At 42.3% G+C, this 19,060-nt stretch overlaps 1 protein-coding gene across 4 annotated transcripts in view; it reads right to left on the bottom strand.

Annotated features, from left to right (window-relative positions):
- Window positions 1–2,606: 2,606 nt before the first annotated feature.
- CPSF3 (cleavage and polyadenylation specific factor 3) overlaps window positions 2,607–19,060 on the bottom strand; it is a 39,884-nt gene continuing 23,430 nt past the window's right edge. For 3 of the 4 annotated variants that reach the window (XM_025927105.2, XM_086699983.1, XM_086699984.1), the window contains 7 exons: window positions 15,936–16,044; window positions 14,639–14,737; window positions 13,161–13,255; window positions 11,567–11,654; window positions 6,863–6,932; window positions 5,595–5,691; window positions 2,607–2,914 (listed from right to left, as the gene is read on the bottom strand). In XM_025927105.2, coding sequence (XP_025782890.1) covers window positions 2,813–2,914; window positions 5,595–5,691; window positions 6,863–6,932; window positions 11,567–11,654; window positions 13,161–13,255; window positions 14,639–14,737; window positions 15,936–16,044 — 660 coding nt within the window. In that variant the 3' untranslated portion in view covers window positions 2,607–2,812. The remainder of the gene's footprint in view (window positions 2,915–5,594; window positions 5,692–6,862; window positions 6,933–11,566; window positions 11,655–13,160; window positions 13,256–14,638; window positions 14,738–15,935; window positions 16,045–19,060) is intronic. The other variant, XR_015248857.1, reaches the window with a different exon arrangement.

Genomic DNA, 19,060 nt, shown 5'->3' with positions numbered 1-19,060 from the left:
TCTTTCCGGCGCGGAGCGTGCGTCGCCGCCTGCCCTCGGGCTGCCCACCGACCTTCCGGGAGATGCACCTCCCCGCGCCCTGCCCGGCCCAGAGGGAGCCACCCCGCGTCTTCAGGTGTTTCCGCAAATGGCGGGAGTGTGAAGTAGGAACGGTGGGGGTAGGAAGTACTTCCAAGGCACTCATTCATCACACAACCAGCTCTTGTTAAATAAACGTACTCAACCGTTGATCGAAGGTTTTGACCTTAAAGAGAAACTTAACGGCATTTGCTAAAGACAGGAAGGCAGAGTATCCAAGGACGAAGATGGGGTTTTGCGGTAGGGGAGAGAAATCAGGAAAGGTGGGCACCCAGAGCCAAGGAGCAGGGTGAAGGGTGGAAGGCTGTAAAATTACTGAAAGGTAGAGTGTTTGCGTAACTGACAAAACCAGATTCTTGTTGCAGGTAGGCCAGGGAGGGAAGATACCAGGCGGGGGTGAGGAATTTGAGCAGATACCCCGGGGGAACAGACCAAGGGTGGGTATTTTTTTCACTAAACCAACGCAGCAGGATTCTTGCCAGAACTGGTCTGGAGGGGAAACGGACGGAGCCCAAGCTGGGTTCCTATGGAGAAAACTCACAGGAGCTTGACTCCTTTTCTCAGTCCTTACCACCAGAGCCGTGCTATGAAGTGTGACCCCCACCGCCCCGCCCCGTCCGGTGATAAAAAACGAGCCAGAAGGATGTTTTGATTTGAAACAACTGAGCTTAAGGTGAAAACCAGAAGAGCAGAGGGAGCAGTGCGCCATTGAAAAGCAGACATACCGGAGTGCCTTGGTGGCGCTGGGTGAAGTGTCGGACTCAGGCTTGGCTCAGTTTGTGAGTTCAAGCCCCGCATGGGGCTCTGCGCTGATGGCACAGAGCTTGCTTGGGATGTCTTTCCCTCTGTCTGCCCCTCCCCGGCTGTGCTCTCTCTCTCTCAAAATAAATAACCTTAAAAAAAAAAAAGCAGACATACCTTGGTGTGGCCGGGGCAGGGTGTCAGACGGGCGAATGGCTTGGAGAGGCAGGCAGGGGGATCAGAGCATGACCAAGTCTTCAGGCCAGGAGTTCCCTGGCTTCAGCTGGATCGTCTGTGGAGCTTTAGAAACGTGCTGATAAAGGACGCTCACTTCACTCCAGACCAAGTAACTTAACCTCTGACGGCAGGATGCGGGCATCGGTGGGGTTTACTGCTCCCAGGTGATTCCAATGTGCAGTCAATGTTGAGAACCCCTGGCTGAGTAAGGTGTTTGGACTTAATCTTAGTTACAGTGGAGGCCTGAAGGACTTTCAGCAGGGAAGGCTTGACAGCAGGTGCGTATCGTAGGAGTCAACTATGGGGAGAAGGGAGGCTGTGGCAGGAATCAGAGGGGCCAGGATGACAGACTCACAGAGCCACGGGGGAGAGATGACAAAGGCAGGTTCAAGAGCAACTGAGAATCCTGAACTCAGATTGGTTACCTCAGGGAGAAGGACCAGGAGAAAACACACGCACGTACCCTTTCTACTCTATATACTGTCTTACTGTTTTTAAATCTATCGTAACAAAGTCTTATATGACACTTCTAAAAGGTGACCCTCAGAGCTTTGGTTTGGGCCAGAGACAAAGTGGGGTTCCTTACAGAAGAAATGTATTTCAAGGAAAACTTCCGAGTTTTGCACTAGAGTTTGTCACCACCCTGCTCAATGGCTGTGAAGTCACCAACAGGTGAGGCCACAGGAGGACTAAACAGTGTCGGTGGAGCTTAGTGACTGGTTGGCACACCTTTCGCTTGACAGCGAGAGTGGCTCTCGCGTTAGACGGTAGGTAAAGGTGGGCGTGCGCTTGTTCCCTCCGTAGGGGCGGCCGTCCCGCCCCTGTGTGGCAGCAGAGACCGGAGACCCCTGGTGACCTGCTCCCTCGGCACACAGCACCCGCCACTCCTGTGTCCAGTGATGTGCCAGTCTGAATTACACGTACTCCAGGAAACCGGTCTAATGATTACACAGAAAGCAATTCAACAACTCACACCTGAATACCCTTGAACTTGAGTCATAAAAATTGTATTCTGAATATCGGAATTGAATGTGCAGGTATTATACAAAGAAAATACCACTGAATCCCAAAAGTCGTCATTTTACAAATGTAAATTAAGGAATCTGGCAAGAGTATCAGGAGGGAAGAAACACAAAAGGGGCTTTAGGTGATAATCTCTATGAATTCAAACTCAGAATATGCACGTGAAAATACAAACCACTGTGTATTTTCTTTCCTTTTTAAAAAGGACAGTAAGGGGCGCCTGGGTGGCACAGTCGGTTAAGCGTCCGACTTCAGCCAGGTCACGATCTCGCGGTCCGTGAGTTCGAGCCCCGTGTCAGGGTCTGGGCTGATGGCTCAGAGCCTGGAGCCTGTTTCCGATTCTGTGTCTCCCTCTCTCTCTGCCCCTCCCCCATTCATGCTCTGTCTCTCTCTGTCCCAAAAATAAATAAACGTTGAAAAAAAAAAAAAAAATTTAAAAAGGACAGTAAGGCATTCTCATTCAGTTGCTACGGGCAGACCTGAAAGGTTTCAGGGGCAGCTGTGCACATGCCTGGAAGCAGAATCAGTAAGCTCTGAAGTAACAGTTTATTTGGTAGTTCTGGAATCATGGACAGAGGAGTTGGTAACTTAGCAGCATTTAAGCTGTTGGAACACAGGCCATTTGACATCACAAGTAAATAGGCTATTCCAGAGAAACTAACGTATTTTATTTTAAGAGAAGTAGAGTCAAGCATTAAAGACAAGCTTTAACATGTCCACAGACCCGCAGTTCTCAGTGAACTGGCGTGAGGGCCTCGTAGAGTCTCTGCGCGGCCAGCTCCACCATCTCCCGGAGGGACTCATCATCCTCGCTTCCTTCCTCACATTCGACCGTCTGAAAGTGAAAGCACAAACAGGCCTTTCGACGTTAAGTGTCTACAAGTGCTATATGGAAGAGAAAATACTCCTCTTTAAGAAGAGTCATTTCCAGTGGGGGGGAGGGAGGCCACACGGACTCTCAAGAACCTGAACTGCGACACCGCGCGCTGGGGGGCAGGTGCCTGGATGCAGTTTCCCGACAGCACAATGACTGGGTCTAATTAGAGATGTATTTTGGAGAAAAAAAGAATAAACGGACAATCTATGGTGAACTATATTTACTTCAAAGCCCATATTCTGACCCAGTAAATGATACTACAAGGAAGTCAGTCTTTGTAATACAAATTACTGAGCTCTGGATATGCTCGTCTGCTCAGCATTTGGAAGCTTTTTTTTTTTTCATTATTTGGTATTAAATTTGATTTAGGCTTACAATCTTCTAGTTATTTCTCAGCTACAAAACACTACAAGCTGTTTTATTTATTTTTTTAATGTTTATTTTTTGCGGTGCCTGGGTGGCTCAGTTAGCTGAGTGTCTGACTTCAGCTCAGGTCATGCACTCGTGGTTTGTGAGTCTGAGCCCCGCGTTGCCCCACGTTGGGCTCTGTGCTGACAGTCTCCCTCTCTGCCCCGCCCCTGCTCGCACTCTCTCTCTTAAAAGAGACCTGGAGTTCTCAGTGAACTCTCTCTTAGAGAGAGAGAGACAGAGACAGAGAGAGAGAGAGCGCAAGTGGGAGAGGGGTACAGAGAGAGGGAACAGAGGATCCAAAGCGGGCTCTACAGTGACAGCAGTGAGCCCGATGTGGGGCTCAAACTCACAACCTGCGAGATCATGACCTGAACGGAAGTCAGATGCTCAACTGGACTGAGCCACCCAGGTTTTATACGCTGTTTTAAAATTTTTTTATCATACCATAAATATTGTTCATATCAAAACTTAGTAAAGAAAAAAAATAACACCCTTATTCTATGACGTAATGATAACTACTGTTAACATTTTAGGGTATAACATTCCAGACTTTTAGCTATACATATATATTTCTTTAAAACCAAAATGGGGTAATTTATCATCCTTGCTATCTTGTAACTGTTCTTTCCACTCAATAATGCAGGTGGACACCTGTGCACATTAGTCACCCACATGGCCATCTTCCTGATGGCCTGTATATATATACTTCCCGATATATACAGTACTCCATGTATAAGCACACACCATACACATACTGTATTTATTCGGTTATTTTGTTTACTGCCTCCCACTCTTGGATATTTTGGTCTCTTGCAGTTTTGTTTATATTATAATCACTGCTAAAATGGAAATCCTTGTATATATATCTTTGCTCTATTTTATCATTAACTTGTCTAATTATTTTCTTCGTTTAAGTCCAGTTAAGTGTAACTGTAGATAAAGGCATTTATTTTTTGAGCCTTTCATGCATATCACCAAACTGCTCTGCAGAAAGAACGTGCTGTATCATTTAAAATTGCCTCCCCGCCCCAAACTGCACCTGAGAATAAACTTCCTGTTTTCACCATCACTGGGTCACAGCACTCTTGTTAATAATCTGTGACCACATGATCGGCAAACAGTGATATTTCATACTTTCAGTCTGTATTTCCTCTAATTATTAGTGGATTGGATCTGAACATTTGTTTCCTGTGTTTGCTGGCTATCCATATTTCATCTCTAGAGATTCACTCACTTGTTTATGTTCTTTTTTTTTTTTTTTTAAATTTTTTTTCAACATTTATTTTTGGGACAGAGAGAGACAGAGCATGAACAGGGGAGGGGCAGAGAGAGAGGGAGACACAGAATCGGAAACAGGCTCCAGGCTCTGAGCCATCAGCCCAGAGCCTGACGCGGGGCTCGAACTCCCGGACCGCGAGATCGTGACCTGGCTGAAGTCGGACGCTTAACCGACTGCGCCACCCAGGCGCCCCCACTTGTTTATGTTCTTATCTTATGTTTCTACTGGGGTAAGATAAACTTAGTGTCTCCTCAAAGCATCTGTATAGTTACAGAACATAAAAGAAATTTAAAACATGTTATTTGCTTAGAACTGTTTTAATCTTCAAAACCAAGCCCGCAAGGAAGATATACTTATTCATTTATGCTTGTGGAATACTTATGTGGGATCTGTGGTGTGAGACCAGAGCAGGCTCGAATCCTATTGTCTGGGACAGCCACTTGGATCTTGCTGGTGCAAACCAGAGAGCGGCTTCTCTGAAAAAATCTAAAATCAACCGGATGCCAAACTAGAGAAAATGCCGGGGTGGATTCAGGCCTCTCGTGGAACAGGAAGACAATGGGGGAATATACACATACCGACGTGTGCTGTGCAGTGCTGCGCAAGAACACTTAGAGAGGATGGGAAAGAAGCAATAAAGTGGGGTGCCCGCCTGGCTCAGCCGGAAGAGCACCCCACTTCCGATCGCGCTTGAAGTTGTGGGTTCGAGCCCTGCACTGTGTGTCGAGATTGCTTAAAAAATAATTAAAAAATAAATAAAAGAAAAAGCAAGAACGTATGACTTTACGTATAGTAACATAAACCCAGCCTGTGAAAAGCTATGTAGGAAAAATCTGGAAGGACACGTCAGAATGGAAAAGTGTGCTGTCTGGTGTGAGACCAGATCATTTTTGTTCTCGCTTTCTTTCCCAAATGTCTTGATGTGTAGGAAGGAGAGCAGTTACATACCCGTGTCTCCAGGTTTATGTTAGCAGTTTTTCCATCCACTGTGACACTGAGAATGGAACCGTCTTTTACACTCACACAGTCTTCTCCAAATATGTCCCTTAAGACAAACAAAGATGCAACATTGTACAAAGTACATTTACAAATAAGTACACTTTCGTATACTGAGGGAAAAATAATATTGAAAACAGCCCCTAATTCCAAAGTAGACGACTTCTATCTATTCCTGAGATGTACTTGATGTAACTTCACATATTTTGTTAATTTTATAAAATGAGTAAAATCCACAGCTATCATTAAGAATGCTTGCTTCAGGGGTGCCTGACTGGCTCAGTCGGTAGAGCACGTGACTCTTGATCTCAGGGCCATGAGTTCAAGCCCCATGTTGGGCCAAGAGCTTACTTAAATCTTAGTAAGAAGCCCCTTCTACACAGAAGGAAAACAAGACACATGGAAGGGATCTGAAGCCCCAAGGCTGGAAAGCAGCAGAGCCGGTATTCAAATCCAGGCATCTAGTTGAAGTGGCTCACAAGTCCACAGGCTGTCTGCCCCTGTGAATCAGTTCCAGAAGCTCGGAGTCAAACTATTCACTGAGCATCTTTTGTGTGTCATCTTCCTAGTGACGGAAGTCACTAAGACACTGCCTCTGTCATTGAGAAGCTACAGTTTTTTATTTGTTTGTTTTATTTTAGAGAATAAGAGAGCACGCACGAGTGGGGAAGAAGGGAGCGGGGAGGGGGAGAAAGAGAGGGAGAGGGAGAGGGGGAGAGAGAGAGACAGAGACAGAGAGAGGGAGACAGAGAATCTTAAGCAGGCTCCATGCACACCTCGGAGCTCAATCCCGCGACCCTGGGATCATGACCTGAGCTGAAATCAAGAGTCAGACACTTAACAGCCACCCAGGCGCCCCTCAAGGAGCTACAGTTTAATCATTAATTTGCACATCTGTCCCCATCAGTTACAGGGGCTCCTGCAACAGCAGTCCAATCAGCAGGCTGGACACAGGCAAGAAAAGGCAGTCAGCGAATCTTCGTCAACTATAACAGAAATGGCGGACCACAGAGGTCAAAGGTATCTGGAACTAGCTAGAGTGTTTAGCTGGAAGGATGCGGTTCAAGCCACGTAACAGACACAAACTCAGACATCCAGAGCAGTCAAGTAACCTGTCTGAGCCTCACAACCATCGGTGAGTCAGAACTAAATGCCAGCTGCCTCCTCCCCGCCCTCTGCCTTGCTCACCCTTGTGGGGCAATAATTGGGGCAACACTTACTGGAGCATGATCTCCAACCTTTTGCTATAAACGTGCATTTCTAATTTTTTAGAAACCTTCTGTACTGCACCTGGGGGGGAAAAAAAGCAAGAGTTCAATTTCCAAATTCTTATTTAAAAGAATTCCCGAGTCAGCAATCTGAACACAGTTATTGATAAGGTAATTAACTACGGAATCCTTCAAGGGACCAACATTCCATCTACCTGCTGCGGCAAACTGCTTTTTTGTTCTTGTTAAACAAAGAACCACAAAATGACATTTAAGATGATTTCGAATTTTATCTGTAATGTTTCTCAAACTTTTCCGCATTTCCTTTGTGAGTGAAGTGAAATCGTGACTCCAGGAGTTCTAGGGGCACATCCATGCTCAGAGATCTCTGAAGTTTTTGCTTTACCTAAAACATTATACAAATTTAGTACTGTACTATATATAATGCGCCTGTAATGATTTTACTAAAATTAATATTTAAAATCATTTGCCAATTAGGGGGTACCTGGCTGGCTCAGTTGGTGGAACGTGTGACTCTTGATCTCAGGGTGATAAGTTCGAGCCACACACTGTGTGTAGAGATTACTTTGAAGAAAAAAATCTTTAAGAAATGGAATGAAATAAAACGACTTGTCAGATTACTTAGCTTCCCCTTCCCAAAACAATCTGATGGTTCAGGAAGATGATCTGGAGTTTCAAGTGTGCCCAGGGACATAACCATCTCCCAGGCTATCACCAGCAATAAAACAGTACAGAACTATCTGGCCGTTCCTTACAAAGTTATTTTGCCATAAAAAGGAGTGAAGACTGATTCATGCTACAGCGATGAACCTTGAAAGCATTATGCTAAGTGAAAGAAGCTAGTCACAAAAACCCATGTGTTATAATTCTATTTATATGAAGTGTCCAGAAGAGGCAAATCCATAGAGACAGAAAGTAGATTAGTGGTTGTTTGGGGGATTATAGCTAGAGATACGGTGTCTCTTTGTGGAGTGATGTAAATGTTTTAAAGTTGACTGTGGTGAATCTACTCTCTGGAAGAGTCAAATTGTCATTTCTTCCAAATTATAAGTCAGACGATAATAACTCTGATTAATTTTAACTCATGAGTCTTTTTCCTTTCTAAAAAATGTAGATATCGGGTTGTCTGGGTGGCTCAGTCAGTTAAGCGTCCAACTCTTGGTTTCAGCTCAGGTCATGATCTCACAGTTCGTGGGACTGAGCCCTGTGTCGGGCTCCGTGCTGATGGTGTGGACCCTGCTTGGGATTCTCTCTCTCTACCCTTTTCCTGCTTGTGCTCTCTCTCTCTCTCTCTCTCTCAAAATAAATATTTAAAAAAATGTAGATCTCATTGACATAGAACATTATAGGAGTTTCAGATATACAACATAATGATTTGATATTGGTATACATAGCAAAATGACCACGGTAAGTGTAGTTAACCATCCATCACAACACACAGTCACAAAAGTTTTTTTTTCCTTGTGATGAAACGGTTTCATGAGTTTTAACTAAATATACAACAAACCAGATGCCAGCCTAGAAAGCTATATAATAAAACTTTATACTTCAATTATGATCAATGCTATTAAGTATCATATAAGCACTTAACTGACATGTAAAATCTCATAAAAGACAGTATTAAAAACATTTAAGCCATGAAACTATTAAAAGAAACTTTCAAAAATGTGAGTGCACATGTATGTATATTTGCATATTTATTACTAATATTTAATAAGCTCCTCAGACACCTAAGATTACACTGTGTATAATGTGAAATCATAGTTCTACACGTATAACTGCCCTTAGTAGTGTGTGTGTCAAAACAGGACACAGGTGCAGAAGAATGGAATGTAAGAACATAAAATAATATATTTTGAAAAATAAGCTTTGCTGTGCATCCTCGTCCTCAGTGAGAAGGGATACAGAAATTGAAGTCGGGGCTAAACACACACACACAGACACAAATACAAGTTTCCAGAATCTGAACCCAAGTGTCAACAGGCTAAGAAATTAAAGGGGAGCGAAATGCTAGCAACACAGAATCAGACTGTTCACAGAAGTTGCCTCTCAAATAGACTTGGCAAACTTCTGGAAATGGCCAGATCGTGTTTTAGGCTTTGTGAACCACATGGTCTCTGCTGTAACTACTCAACTCTGCTGTGGCTGCTCAAAGAGCAGCACTGGACAGTATGTAAACAAACGGGCATTGCTGTTTCAATAAAACTTTATAAAAACAGGTGGAGGGATGGACGTGGCTTGTGGGCCTTACCTGTTGACTGTGCTCTAACACGTTAAAATACCATGTTTGGAGACGACAAAGTCAATTCTTGCCACAAGAAACGTACACAATGAACATCCTTAACTGCCCCATGTGCAGCAAATGAAAAGAGGGAGTGTGTCAGTCCTTGTAATATTTTCCAGATTCTGAAGAAGCGAGTACTACCTAGTAAACCCTGTCACTTAGCCCTGAGGGTGACAGCAGCACTCCACGCTAAGGTATCACTTCCTGAGTCACTCCTTGGGTCACTGTCTTCTCTCTTTAAAATTCATCGTGTCTGTTTTCTCTCACCCTCTGTACCTAACCCAGGAAATACTGCTGGCTTGACCTTCGACGTTATCTCCAGAATCAAACCACTTTCTGCCACCAGCACCACTCCCACCCCCCCCCGGAGTGCCACCTCCTACCTGCGGGGCCACAGGAGCGCCAACCTGAAACATCTGCTTTCTTACTTGCCCTCCCCAATCTCCTCTCAACGAGCACCACAGCAATCCTTTAAAAACCTTACAGTATTACTCAGTATTACAGTATTACACTTTACTCAGACTACAAGTCCAAAGTCCTTCAAATGGCCCACAGACCCCTACACATCTGCCCCCACTCCAAACCCCGTGAGGCTGCCCCAGCGCTAACATATCCGCTCCTAAAGCATAACAATCTGCTTTGTTTGCGGTACCTGAAGCACCTAGAAGAGTACCTGCCAAACAGAAGGTGCTCAATCAGTATGTGTCAAATGAACATGCAAGCACCTCACTACTCCAGGAGAAAATAGTATCCTTTTCATGTAACACAAAGTAGGCAAGAACGAGGGAAAATAGGCCAGCCAGCTAATTTAGCACAAGAAACTCATGGAAAAAAACCTATTCCTACTTGTCTCCAATGAATCTCTGCTGAAATGCCCAGAGGCTAACTTTAGGGAGAAATGTTTATATAATTATTGTTACTGAAAATGGATCACTAATAATAGTTACTTCTGACTCAACGACCATCAATCAGAGTGAAGGTGCATTTTCATGCTGGATCAGAGCACTAAGAAAAGTACCCGGTGTAAGGTCAGACCGGTCTAGGATGGCTCACATGTTCCTTCCCTACAGCACAGACGGGAAATACGAAGCCCGGCCGTGTTCTCAGCAAAGTGGGCATCAACACCGAAAGGTGCGCCCACGAAAAACCCCGCGTGTAATCCTTGGGTTCTTGTCCCCTGTGCTTCGCTCCGTCCCTTGTTCCGCTGCTCCTAACTGCTGTGCCACTAGTTAGTGGTGGCCTCTGTAAAAGGTCCCCCCTCCTACACCCCCCCCACCCTGCACTTCATCCTTTACATTTGTATCACCTAAGATAGGCAAAATGTAAAACTGTCAAATAAGAGAAAACTGACCACTGCCTTTAAAACTGTTCTGGCCTGGGCGTGTTTTGTGCTCCAGGGCAGAGACTGGGACGCTGAATGAGCATCCTGTGAGAATCCGAGCTGGATGTTCTCCTGTGGCCTGTATAAACACACAGCTCCCTCCCCCACGTTAGGTGCACACAGGGGGATCCATTACCCATTGATTCAATTAAAACACATGATCAGTGGTGCCCAAATTGAAATTTTTAGTGTTACTCAAATTCAAATGCTTACCTCAGATGAGTAATTTACACTTGTCTAGGTATTTATTCATTCCAGAATTTAGTTGTTATAAGAAGACGCATTATGAACTATTCAGCTAAACATTTTTTCCTTCTGAAATCAAATACTACTAACCCATTTTTTATTTTATTTTTTTATTTTAAGAAAGAGAACTATTCTATCAGAGAACAAGATCTGAGGCTAGGAGAGGGGTACAGGCTGGCCTTTATTTCAGGCTGGCCCCTGAAATTCTTCAGGGTGACTTCCTCCCATAGTAGCAAAAAGGGCTACTTTATATGCCAATGATGCATACCTTAAGACATGTTTAATACTGATTTATGTATAAAATAGAATAAAACTATGAAGACATAACACAAAGGTATCTTTACTAACACAAAGATATCTTTCTTTGACTGAAAGTTGCTACGTACCAAGAAAACAAAAAGTGGTTGCAAAATTGCCCTGTAGAGAGATTCCATTCAGTTCAACAAGTTTTACTAAATATGTATAAGGCAGCATTATTTTTTACTAGACATGCTGGCTCAATTCAGCAATACTTTGGAATTTCTGTTAAACTGTTTTTAAGAGGAGTATTACTAAGGAATTTTATCTTTGTGTTCATGGCAACCAGAATTTTGGCAATAGCACAAGACCCAAAACAGAAAGTAAAATATTAGTCATCTGCATTGTTATACATATATTATATCTTAAAGGTGACAGGAAGGGGAAAATCAGATTTCAAGTTCTAGGACTCTGTCTTCTGCTTTTTAGTTCACAGACCACGGGAGAAGCCAAAGAATTAATTGATAAAAATGAAATAATGTTATACCTTTCCTGATTTTCGGGTTTGACTGAACTTCCAGGATCACGGTTGTTACTGTATCCGCATACATATCGTTGGAAGGGTTTGCTAACCACTGGGAAGCAAAAGGCAGAATTAGGAAGGTAGGAATACAGCTAACCACAAAAGACTGTACATATGGGACTTCTGTTTCAAGCATTTTCCACTGACATTAACTAATTGTTTCCTAAAACTAATAATGCGGGACTTCTCTAATGTCCTACTAATAACAATAGTAACATGTCCTGAGCACTTCCTCTGCGGCAGGGGCCTGATATGCATTCCCTCATTTAATCCTCCTACCCAGCACCTTCGTCTCACAGAGGTCACTGGTGTGAGGTGACCGGTGGGGACTGCTGGCAGCAGGCCGAGCCCTAAGCACCGTGTTTCAGAAGTACACCCAGTGCTGGCACAGGGTAGTATCTCTAAACATGTACTTTTGTCTCTCACATGAAGCCGAAGCCTAGGACCCTGACGCTTGTGCACATGCTGGGTGGGTGTTCCAAGATAGTTTTCCAGGCCTGCCGGGCCAGGGAGAGAGCAGGTGAATTACTTCAGGAACACGTGCCTTCCCTGCCTGTTGTTACCTTTTCAAAAAGCGCTTTTACAAGCGCTGTGAGGCACTTGAAAACCTTTCTCTGAGACGCTCTTGGACATGTTAATTCCAGGGAATGCAAATACAGCATTTAGGAGAAAGAGCTAAATGAACGTCTCTAATAATTTTTCCCTTTCCTAGGGCAGTAATGTTTATGTATTATTGTGTCTGACATCGTGTTACAGACAACTACTCCTTCTGACACCTTCTTCAGTTACTTTCATCTTTATGAATCAAATTTCAACTTAAATCCCAGAACTGCAGTGGAACCCGAGTTGGCAGATCTTTTTTAGTTTTAAAAAATAATGTGTATGAACAAAACAGCGCACCATCTAGCTGGGACATTTACATGCGATTCTCCCTGAGGCAGAGAATGAAACCAGGCACCTCCCTGGATCATTCAGTTCGAGGATTCACTCTAAAAGTCCTTCTTTGAAGAGGACAGATGCCAAGCTATCGAAATCAACCATCAAATTAATTTGGCATCTGGGTTCCAAATTCCACCTGTAGGAATTAAAAATTCTAATAGTAGAAGCCACATTCAGTGGTTTCTAGCCTTTGTGTATTTGGGTCATTTCAATATTGCTTATTTGAATTTTCAAAATTCCACGGTCTTAAAAGTGCTAACATGACAAGTCTATTTGTTTCAATGTAACAATTTGATTTTTCTCTTGAGAATGTCGGATGTTCTGATGTAACTGAAGACATCCAGGGCCATCACAAAATTAGTTGAAACTTCTCACCTGAGAGACCTATACTCACTATCCATGCTAAATATTTAGCCTTAATTTAATACTAGTTTTTATGTTACTAGAACTACATAGAAAATGCCCAGTGAGGTCATATTTAAAGCTGGTCTTGGAAAAAAACCATGCATGTATGTATTTTCCAGTAATTTTTTTCTTAAGAACAAATTTTCTCTACAATTATATGTGAAGTCTTAAAACTCTTTTCCCCTCTTTGTTTAGGCAAATGATCTTATCTTACTTCTAATACCACCATTCCTGGTTCCTGTATTACAGTAATATTTTTGAATACTTTCAGAGCAGGTTTTTCTTGAATTTCTAATTCTTCCACATCACCTGAAAAAAGGAAGCAATATTAAGATGTATATAATTTTCTGATAATCTTCCAGAGGCATCATTATTCCTTTGTTTATAGAGATAGCTGAAATAAATCTGATTCACAATGAAAAAATTAATTACTCATTTGAATAGTGAGATTTCAAATAACTAAGTAAGTTTTATGTTGATTGCTTACAGCAACTGAAAGATCTCAACATGTATTCTAAAAATTCATCTAATGAGGCAGGATTTACCTGGGACATGAAACATCTTATCAGTTGCAAACTTCGGTGATTGTTAAATATCTGTGTTTACGTAAGAGATTTAGCCACTAGCGTCTTAATACTCCACTAGTATCTTAAAATCTGACATGAGACTAGTCAACTACTGCCAATAGTCACTTCTTCCTTCTGTCTTCATAAGCTTAATCATTCTTTAGGGAAATTCTATTGTCTAAGAGGAGGCTTTTCTGGTCCTTCCAGTCACCTCTTAATTAAGAATTAACTCAGACATATTTTATTAACTTTCTATGTTATGACCTGTAATTCTCATGTGAAGATGAAGCAAAAAAAGATTTTCTTTCTACTGACTTATTTTATAGTAATATTTTGCTATTTGAATAACGAAGAGCACATTAATAGAAAGTAATTTAAATTGTTCCCGCTTTGGGGTGCCTGGGTGGCTCAGTCTGTTGAGCGTCAGACTTCGGCTCAGGTCATCTCACAGCTTGTGGGTTTGAGCCCCGCAATGGGCTCTGTGCTGATAGCTCAGAGCCTGGATCCTGCTTCAGATTCTGTGTCTCCTTCTCTCTCTGCCCCTTCGCTACTTGTGCTCTCAAATATAATAAATAAACATTAAAAAAAAAATTATAGAAAAAAAATTAAAGTGTTCACGCTTATTAGAGGGCATCCACGCCTTTTAACTTAGTTACTGCCTCTCATTATGTTAATACATAAAAATCTAACTCAAATGATCTAATATGAAAACAGAATAGGTTTACTGTTTTATTGGCCTTTGGCCAGTGTTCGTGTGTTCTTCTAAAACCTGCCGTATAGACTGGTACTGATGGAACCAGAAAACCTATTTTCACTGAACAAAGAAAAGAGATAGATGAAATTTAGAAGAGTAAACTAAAGTGGATTTTAAACATGAGCAGCAAAGGTTACTGATATTTTTAGAATTTTCAGTGGATCAAAGCTAAGAAGTATAATGCAATTAAAAAAAACTTAGGAGTATATTTTCAAAAATTTACCCAAAGGTGATAACATGTCCAAGTGAAGTGCAAATAACATCTGTGCAATTCTGAGACAACAACCCAAATGGAACAGTCTCCTTTCCTGGGTATATACTTCTCTTACTCAAAAGCAGAAAACAATTAGGTGAATTTCAAGAAATACCCACCTGTCAACTTCTGTAGCTGGTAATAGAGCAAATTAAAAGGACCAGTATACGGAATGGCTTGGGTCTGTTTCACAGTGCTCATGGCCAAGTCAGTATAATCTGAAGAGGAAATTAGAATAGATACACTTTAACAATACTGGTGGCAGAAAATAGAGCCTGTTAAACACATACACGAGTAGAGAGAAATTAAAGCAAAGTAAAGGAGAACTTATTTTTGAGAAAGCTTAGAAGATGCTCCTTAATTGGTTCCTGCCCTACATTCCCCCCTTAACTCCCCACAGCCACCCCCCACTAGTTAGCTTTTGCTTCAGCCGTAAGAAAGCAGCCTCACTGCCCTCAAAAAATCAGGTCCCTGGAGATCTCCGAGCCAGGGCACCAGCTGTCCTCTGCTTTCTTCTGGGCCAGGCAACCCCGGCAATCCTTCACCACCTGCCACAAGGGCTACCTGGTTTGCAAAACTTGTTCCGACTTGTCTGGGTCCGTTCTCTCCTCATGCACTTACCATGCACCTCTCTGTCACTCATCAGTGCTGGGACTAGCTCTTGACAAGGCTGCACCTCTCCCTAGACAGCCTTCCAGGGGCTGGCACCATGCTCTGTAGCATACCTTTAGTCCTCCAACGCCTGGCACTGTGCCTGGCACAGAGTAAGATCCACTAACCGCTGGATAGAGAACAAGTTACACTCCACTGTGTGATGGGCTAGAAGCTGACAGCTGGCCCAGCTCAGATGAATCCCTAAACACTGCTATTTCTTCCTCCTTCATGAGGTGCTCATACTCTGTTATGGCTATCTGCATAAAACTGAGCACCATTACTGAAGATAATAATACCATATTTACTGTGAAAGCAGTGATGGCTCAGCATTTACACAGGCACACGACATAAAGGCCCAGCAAGGAATGTACAACTATAGGTCACAAAGACCAAAATGCGTGTGTGTGTCGGGGGTGGGGTGGGGGGGCATTCAAGTTTACGTTAGAAAACAAAAGTACCAGGACTCCACTGTAAAAGGTGGAAAACAGGCTTGTAAAGGGTCAGCAGGAGCAGTCAACCTGTCTTAGAGGTCAACTTATGTTCCCAGTTAAGAAGAAAGTTATTTTGCAAAGAATTCAAACATTTAAGTAGTTCAAGGAAGATTTTTTTTTTCCCCCATAAAACTATGTGGATCATTAATTCATCAATTTCTATTTTATTATTTGGCTGCTACTTAAGATTTGGCCATTAGTATGAAAAGTTTTCACAGATTTTCTTTCAATATTAAAATAACTGATATTTGAGGTTTAATAGTATACTTACTGGAGAGGTCACAAGGAGAAAGTATGTGATAATTAAAGTTTCTTTTAACAAGTATTCCTGAGACCCGCTGGCCTTGTTCTGGTTTTTTGTCTGCTAAAAAGCCCATGACCTATTATTAAAAAAAAACACACAAAAAACTTGAAAAAAACAGAATCGTGGAAAATGCAATTATTTAGATATTCAATCACAATGATGACCATCTGACATGTGAACCATGAAAATGACATGAATTTTAACATGAAAAATAAAAAATGTTATATAGGTCTATGATAAGGACAGGAACAGAGCCACCAAGAGACCAAAGGCAAGAGTCACGGGGCAGATCTGGCAAGAAGAGCTAGGTTCAGTTCAGTTCCAATCAGTTCAGCAACCAAGGAAACGTATAGGTGCTGGGGCCTCCGAAAGCTGTCAACAGTTGTAATATGGTGGGAAGGTTGCAGGTGCAGGCCAGAAATGTACGTGCTCCTGCACGCTGGTTTAGGCCTCGTACATGGCGAGCTCCCTCATGCAAAGGTGCAAGTCTATACTGGGCTCAACACTAGCAGAGGAGGAGCATCTTTGGATAGAGAGGTCAATAAAGATAGGTGATATCTCATCAATAAAGATAAGATCTTGCCAATATCTGTCCATAAAGACAGGTGTTGAAGAACTCCTATGACCAAGAGGCAAGAATTTTTAAAAGAAAGTAATGATTGCTCAAAAACTAACAAAACCAAATACCTTACAAGCATGAAACCCAACTTTCTTAAATGTAACTGGTCTTCGCTACTAATAAATGAACCCAAAGAGGAAAAAGCCAGTGTATTTCATACTTGTTTCCTCTCATCAAGGAAGGACAAAGAGCAGCCAGGCAGTGATAACAGTGTTTGCTCTTATAACTGTATGAGGGGACAAGGCTCTACGTCAGATGATTTGTCAGGGTGACTTTTCCCTTAAGTGCTGGTGAGGTGATGAAAGGAGCCCCCAGGAGACCGATCTTAAATACAGGGATGGCCCAGATGACGAGAAGCTGGGTGAGCTTGTCTGCCTGCACACGAGCACCTCAGAGAGCAAGACCGAGAGAGCGAGGATTCCTCCGACTTCGCCCACTGCGGCCGGCTGTGCCGAGCGCGTGGTTTCCAATGTGCTGATTTATTAACATACATACAACTGGCTGGCCTGACACGTGTACAAGGTGAATGGCTTTTCTGATAGTTCTTTGTGGATCTGCTTCCCTTCAGCTACTTCTTAGTTTCTGTTTTGCATGGTTGAGGATGGCTGCCGTAAAAGACTTCACCGTAAGTAAAGTGACTGCACTTCAGAGAAAAAAAACTAGAGCTAATGATTTTAAGTAACCACACCTATGGCTGAAATCACAGAACCACATTCTAATACAAAGCTACATTTGGTATATCAATACCTGTACAAAGAAACAGGTATTGACAACAGTTTCTCTATGCATATACACAAGTTATATATAAGTGACATACACATCTATACTGTGTTCCCAGTTCTGTAGTTAAAACTTTTTAAAATGCTGCGTACTGTATTTCTTGAAGATTTATAATGCATAATGGCATAATAAAACTCTGAAAAGTCCGGCGGTAAACAGCTTATTTTTGTTCAACTCCGCTTCTCCTAAATAGTCTGACTATAAAACCTCTCCTCCCTCCATCTCAACCAGCAGAGTCTGGGAAATCAGCTCTTAGATTGCCAACTGAATACATTTTCCTATAGGTATAAGATTGCTTCCATTAAAAAGTTGTGTGAACAGGAGTCAATACAACCCTCTGTTCTTCTCTGGCAACAAAAGCCTCACGTCCTAACTTTTTCCCCCCTCAAACTCAACTGCAAGGAAGGATATTCACCAATTAGCCTTCTTATATCTGGCTCATTATATATTAAAAGAATTGCTGTAAATTTGCTCATTAATACATGTCTGATATTTAAAACTTCAGATAAATCATTAAAAATTTCCCTTAGAAGTATCTTAAAAAAAATCTTAACAGAAGGGGTGCCTGGGTGGCTCAGTCGGTTAAACGTCCGACTTTGGCTCAGGTCATAATCTCACAGTTTGTGAGTTCAAGCCCCGCATCGGGCTCTCTGCTGTCAGCACAGAATTGGCTTCAAATCCTCTGTCCCCCTCTTTCTCAGCCCCTCCCCTGCTCACACACACCCTTTCTCTCTCAAAAATAAATAAACATTTAAAAGAAAAAAAATCTTCACAGGAGGCAAAAATGTGGATACCTTATAGTATCGCTCTGAAGTCTCAGGTAAGATTTTTAACGATTTTATTTATCTTTTTAAATGTTTATTTATTTAAGAGACAGAGATAGAGGGTGAGCAGGGAGGGGCAGAAAGAGGGTAACAGAGAATCCCAAGCAGGCCCTGTGCTGTCAGTGCACAGCCTGACTCAGGGCTTGAATTCATGAACCATGAGATCATGACCTGAGCAGAAATCAATAATTGAATGCTTAACTGAGTCACCCAGGCGCCCCTTTAACTATTTTTAAATTCTGCAAATACTATATTTCAACATCAAAAAAGGACAAATTTTTGTAAGTTCCATCATACCACATATGTTTAAAGACACAGACCTATCTATCTTTACATTCTCTGGGAGAAGGACCAGTAGACATTATACTGTATGAGATGTAGTAATAAAACAGTAATGAATTTCCTTCCTTAGATACAGGAATGAAAAGGAAGTGGAGATGTGGTTTAAAAAGCTATCAAACTCAACTGCATTAAGATCTAACGTACTTGAAAATTTTCTATGTGAAGAAATGAACTAGAAGAATCAGAAGAAGACCTAAAAGAGCATAAGGAAACAATTCCTTCAGTTCCTTTTTTTAAATGCTTATTTATTTTGAGAGAGAGAGAGAGAGTGAACGAGTGAGCAAGAGGAGGGGCAGAGGGGAGAAAGAGGGAGAGAGAGAATCCCAAGCAGGTTCCAACCATCAGTGCGGAGCCCGACTCGGGGCTCAATCCCACGAAGTCATGACCTGAGCCCAAATCAAGAGTTGGACGCTCAAATGACTGAGCCACTCAGGCACCCCAAGATAAAATTCTTTTTTTTAAAAAAATTATATTTAATTTTATTTTTTTAAATGTTTATTTTTGAGAGAGAGAGAGAGAGGCAGACA

The sequence above is a fragment of the Puma concolor genome, chromosome A3 (assembly GCF_028749965.1).
Source record: "Puma concolor isolate L17-30 chromosome A3, mPumCon1.1.hap2, whole genome shotgun sequence".
NCBI classification, from domain to species: Eukaryota; Metazoa; Chordata; class Mammalia; order Carnivora; family Felidae; genus Puma; species Puma concolor.
The sequence above is the reverse complement of the archived record's forward strand: the minus strand, read 5'-3'. Positions and strand labels throughout refer to the sequence as shown.